Consider the following 6,000-nt stretch of genomic DNA (forward strand, 5'->3'; position numbering starts at 1 on the left):
ACTTGTCATGATTTCTGATAGGTCTAGCCCCTCCCTCTCCTACTTTCAATTTGCTTCCACCGTCACTGCAAAAAATATATTTTGTTTTATGACCATTAAATAAGATCACAAACTAGTGGGTATTTTTTTTTTTTTACAAAAAACACATGTCTCCCCTTCTCCCCAAGGATTGTGATATGGGGCAAATTTAACAATTGAAAAAGAATGATGTCAGCTATATGTTACCCAGACCCAGACAAAATTTTATTATCTTTTTCTAAATTTGACCTTGAGTAAAACATGGTCAAGGTCATATATAAATCAATAGTACACCTAAGTGTATTATTATTGTTCTTTGTTTAAAGTTTAAAGTCCTTCTGTCAAAGTATATTCAGGAGTTAAACAATGAAGTTTTTTCTAAAAAGACCTTGAAATAAACATTCTAGGTCAAGGTCAAAAATTTTAGTAAGGTTCAACTAGGTTAATACCATCTATCAATGATACAAGTTAAAAGTCTGTATGTTAAAGGAGTCTTGTGTTATGGTCCGGACATTATATTTTTATGAAAAGCTTGAACTTGAAAAATAAAATAGGTCAAGGTCATAACTTTTGGTGGCGTGCACTCTTACTCAATACCATCTACCTATGTTGCAAGTTTGAAGTCTTAATGTCAAAGGGTATTAAGGTTATGACCCAGACAAAATTTTATTATTTTTTTTTTAATTTGACCTTGAGTAAAACAAGGTCAAGGTCAAATATTATTCAATAGTACACGTAAGTGTATTATTATTGTTCTTTGTTTTAAGTTTGAAGTCCTTCTGTCAAAGTATATTCAGGAGTTAAACAATGAAGTTTTTTCTAATAAGACCTTGAAATAAACATTCTAGGTCAAGGTCAAAAATTTTGGTAAGGTTCAACTAGGTTATATACCATCTATCTATGATACAAGTTAAAAGTCTGTATGTTAGAGGAGTCTTGTGTTATGGTCCGGACAATATTATTTTATGAAAAGCTTGACCTTGAAGAACAAAATAGGTCAAAGTCAAAACTTTTGGTGGCGTGCACTCTTTCTTAATACCATCTACCTATGTTGCAAGTTTGAAGTCTTAATGTCAAAGGGTATTTAATTTACGGCCTGGACACATTTGGATGAAGAAGAATAAGAATAAGAAGAATGAGAAAGTCGACAAAAACAATATGTCTCCCCATTGAAAGGGGAGACATAATTCAAAGCAGAGCACACGGACCTCCAAAAAGATAGATGTAGGATCAGGTACCTAGAAGGAGTGAGCATCCTCTGCTGACCGGTCACACCCGCCGTGTTTACTTTGTCGTAATCGGAAAAAAACCCGGAAAGTCCGTAGACAATTAGGTGATTAATTATGGTCACACAATTAGTATGAAAAACGTCAGTCAGCATGCGACCCAGTGGAAGATTGAATTTGCTGACAAGGTCGTTGTATCGACCACAGAACTTACTAATGTTATAAAATATGATGTCAGACTATAAAAGCATATTTCCTTTCTTCACAAATTAAGAGACGACATATCATTTTAATCCATTTGAGTGACTTAAAAAGGGAATAAATATTGAGTCGTATAAAAATATCTTAAATTTTGCAGTGCTTCAATCTTTTACAATAAACGGGGTTAGTGTACAGGTTGGCTTTCTATTTACAATGTGTATCTGCATAAGGTTTCTAATGAGAGAGGATCTCTTGGGGTCGCTATCTTCTTCGGATGTACTACACCGAGCACATCATATCAATTCTCAAAGGTACTTGCCACTTGTTTTCACTTAATGTTTATCCAATCGTGATGTTTAATTGTTTAATCTATGTAATTGTTGTATAAATGTTGTATACATTTGAAATTCAATATGTAAACAATCAAATTGAACTAAAATATCGATAAGTTGCAAATATTTTGTCATGCTGTTGGAGCTAACAAAGGTTGTCAGACAAAATAATAGCAACGACTCTCCCCGATCAATCATCGGATAAATACTTAAATGCTTTCCATTTATGAAAGCAAATTTTACATAAATTAATCACAATCCCTTTTTCATGTTTTAAAAACAATTCTAGACCATTTGAACTCGCAATTTTGTATAATATAACATTTACAGTGAATTTTGAATAGATTTTCATCTTCGAAAAACTACACTTGGGCAACTTAATATGTATATTACTTTGTATTTTTTGGTTCAAGAACATTCAAAATATAAACATTTGTATATCATCATATATCTTATCAGACCCTGCAAAACAGTTTTATACATAATGATTCAAATCATGTTTTTCTTCACAAATGCATAAGAATATAAATCAAAGGTGTATAATACGCCCTCTAAAAGTTAAGCTTATTCATGCCTTGCTATTTCGGAAATCCACTAAACGGTCTTTATCCAGTGGCGTCGGACGCAAATTGAAAGTGGGGCGGCTAGACTTGTTAAAAATCTTGACAAGCAATCAAAAAAAGGAGGGAGGGGTGGTTATGGATATGTATATCTTTGGAAAAGTTCCGACGTCTATGATATGTATACTTATTGCATGTAGCGTTGTTCTTTCGTATTACATTAACAGAGCTGACCAATGATATAACATGCCAATTATTCCTTTAAAAGGAACACTTGTTCACATTGTTAACAAGAGCTAAACCAATACCAGATATCTAGAAGACTGTGTAAAAGTGAAAACAAATATTTTAAAATTCAGATTGTGATGGTGTGCGATTCTCGAACTACTTAAAAAATATAGGTGAAAGGATGACAAAAACACATTTGTCTAAATCAGTTTTACTAAGTTTGATGAAGTTGATAAATGGTTAATCTTGTCTGAATATCCAGCATTTTTTCCGGCGGGAATCGATATTTTTGTTTTATTTGCACGTAGGGATGATTGGAAAGCTGCTTTACCAGGTCCTAGTGTCACATCACTAAATGCAAGAACTCCAAATTCATCTTCTTGAGAGTGCCTTAAAAAGAGATAATTATTTATAATGAATTTCTTTTTTTTTTTTCGGTAATACATACATATACAGTGTTCTTATGCAATTAACATTGATTTCAAAAATAATATTTATTTGATATTATATATTACTTTTCTAATGCTATTTTTTTTTAAATACGAGTCACGGAAAAGCATGATTGGCCTTTCTACATCATGTAATTTAAAAACGATATTATATTTTCAAACATTTTTTTTTAAATTGTTAATGTAGATATTGCCTAAAAGTAAAATGTACAGATATATTGCTGGTGTTTCTGACAATAAATATTAAAAATATAAATGTACCTCTTATATCGTTTCCACAAAAACAACGATAAAATGGAAAAAAACAACAGCAGGAATCCTACTAGCAGCGGCCAAAAATAGAGAACATTGACTACAATAAAAAATGAGAAGATTTGTATAGAAGTTCCTAATTCAAATAATCATTTCAAATATTTGTAAATATAATTAATATAAAAGCTATATGACTTATTTAAAGCCAACTGATTTAAATGTTACTCTACTTACAGTATGAACACTGTCTCCCATAGTAACCCGTATCACAGATACACCGGTAAGTATTTAGTTCATCAAGGCATATGCCATGCCTGCATGGCGAACTTTCACATTCATTTATATCTGAAAGGATATAAGACAGTAAAGTTCAGTGAGGAGCATCTTATGAATTTACAGATTTCTCGTTTCCATCATTAAAACATTTCAAATCATCATTTAAAAGTAAACTTCATGCAAATGCCTTCAAATTTTAAGTACCTGTTTCACAAATAACGCCGGTATAACCAGGAATGCACTCACATACATAACCATTGACCTGGTCCGTACAGTTTCCATGCACACAAGGGGAGCTTGCACATTCGTCTATATCTGTGTAAGGATAGTTGTGTGATGTAAGTTTAAGTGTCAAGCATATATTTTTTATTATCATGTAAGGAATATTATCACTACTTTACCGTTGTTGCTATAAATAATCTGACAACTCATCAAACACACAACATTCCATCAATAGTAAACTTTTTTTTCATTCTTTCCTTCAAATCTTGATTAAAACATGTTTCTTCGTCTAGAATATCGATGTAAGTATAGTAATATTTTTAAAATTTACACACAAGAAATATCACTATCTATATATGTATAAAAAGTTTCATTTATAGTGAATATATATACTGAAAATCTAAGTCTTGTTTTGGATAACTGGAACTGGAAACACATCAGAAAAGAACACCCTTAGTCTAGATCTACCATTATATTGCTATGTATAATATAAAAAAACCCAAACAAACCTATTTCACAATTTGTTCCAGTAAATCCTGCAAAACATTGGCAAGTGTAGAAGTTGATGTTATTTGTACAATCTCCGTTGATGCATGGCGAACTTTGACATTCGTCTACATCTGCAAGAGCAAAAACAAAAACAATTAGTTTTAACCAATAAAACGAAAACGTCCCATGAGTATTTTCAAGTATTACAATAATAAAAGAACTAATATATGATATTAAGGCAAATCTGAAATAACATAATATAGTCGATTTTTTAATTGTCGTTACCTCTAATATGTGAAGTACGTAAAATGAAAATATATAGATTTCCATTTTTACGTATAAACAGCAAATCCATTATTATTCAAAAGTTATTTTGAAATACTGTATATATTCAACTATAACTGAATATGTTACACGTAAAAAGCGTTATACACACCGACTTCACAGAGCCTTCCTGTATACCCAGGCAAACAGTTGCATACATATCCATTGACTCGATCTGAACAATTACCATTAACACAAGGCGAGCTCGAACATTCATCGATATCTTTAAAAGAAAACCAAACCTTCATTATTTATTTTACCTACCTGTACATGTCAAAAGATAACCTTGAAAAACTGAGAGACGCACTTACCTGTTTGGCAGTTATGTCCAGTGTACCCCGGCTCACAGTGACAGGTGTAATGATTAAGGTGGTCTGAACAACGTCCATGAATGCAAGGTGAACTTTGACATTCATCGATTTCTATATGAAAAAGGGTTTACAAATTAAAAATGTTTCAAATATGATTCATGTTTATACACTGCACTCATATTTGTCTTTTTATGTAAAAAAAAAAAAAATAAACACTGAAACATGCTACGTACTCAATAACAGATAAAAATACTATAATTGTCTTAAATGTAAAAAGAAAAGTAAAATTAAAGTTGTTTTATTATTCGTCTAAAAATGATTAAACAAGACTCTTACCTAATTTACACTATCTATATAGGTATAAATAGTTTCATATATAGTGAATATATATACTGAAAATCTAAGTCTTCTTTTGGTTAACTGGAACTGGAAACACATCAGAAAAGAACACCCTTAGTCTAGATCTACCATTATATTGCTATGTATAATATAAAAAAAAACCAAACAAACCTATTTCACAATTTGTTCCAGTAAATCCTGCAAAACATTGGCAAGTGTAGAAGTTGATGTTATTTGTACAATCTCCGTTGATGCATGGCGAACTTTGACATTCGTCTACATCTGCAAGAGCAAAAAAAACAACTAGTTTTAACCAATAAAACGAAAACGTCCCATGAGTATTTTCAAGTATTACAATAATAAAGAACTAATATATGATATTAAGGCAAATCTGAAATAACATAATATAGTCGATTTTTTAATTGTCGTTACCTCTAATATGTGAGGTACGTAAATGAAAATATATAGATTTCTATTTTTACGTTTAAACAGCAAATCCATTATTATTAGAAAGTTATTTTAAATACTGTATATATTCAACTATAACGGAATATGTTATACGTAAAAAGGGTTATACACACCGACTTCACAGAGCCTCCCTGTATACCCAGGCAGACAGTTGCATACATATCCATTGACTCGATCTAAACAATTACCATTAACACAAGGCGAGCTGGAACATTCATCGATATCTTTAAAAGAAAACCAAACCTTCATTATTTAGTTTACCTACCTGTACATGTCAAAAGATAACCTTGAAAAACTGAGAGACA

At 31.3% G+C, this 6,000-nt stretch overlaps 1 protein-coding gene across 1 annotated transcript; it reads right to left on the minus strand.

Annotated features, from left to right (window-relative positions):
* Positions 1 to 2,152: 2,152 nt before the first annotated feature.
* Positions 2,153 to 6,000, minus strand: LOC136276007 (fibropellin-3-like). The gene is made up of 9 exons (XM_066086602.1): positions 5,809 to 6,000; positions 5,399 to 5,509; positions 4,889 to 4,999; positions 4,690 to 4,800; positions 4,274 to 4,384; positions 3,747 to 3,857; positions 3,501 to 3,611; positions 3,276 to 3,366; positions 2,153 to 2,955 (listed from the first exon to the last, which is right to left on the minus strand). Exons 1-9 carry the CDS (start codon positions 5,942 to 5,944, stop codon positions 2,766 to 2,768), a joined length of 1,083 nt encoding a protein of 360 aa, XP_065942674.1. The 5' UTR covers positions 5,945 to 6,000; the 3' UTR covers positions 2,153 to 2,765.

The sequence above is a fragment of the Magallana gigas genome, chromosome 6 (assembly GCF_963853765.1).
Source record: "Magallana gigas chromosome 6, xbMagGiga1.1, whole genome shotgun sequence".
In the NCBI taxonomy this organism is placed as follows: Eukaryota; Metazoa; Mollusca; class Bivalvia; order Ostreida; family Ostreidae; genus Magallana; species Magallana gigas.

Excerpts from the sequence above, each read along its gene's own strand:
- LOC136276007 (XM_066086602.1), bottom strand. The coding sequence starts at position 5,944 with ATGAAGGTTTGGTTTTCTTTTAAAGATATCGATGAATGTTCCAGCTCG. Across the intron at positions 4,385-4,689 it reads AGGAAGGCTCTGTGAAGTCG|ATGTAGACGAATGTCAAAGT; the intron begins GTGTGTATAACG and ends TTGCTCTTGCAG. Across the intron at positions 3,612-3,746 it reads CGGCGTTATTTGTGAAACAG|ATATAAATGAATGTGAAAGT; the intron begins GTACTTAAAATT and ends ATATCCTTTCAG.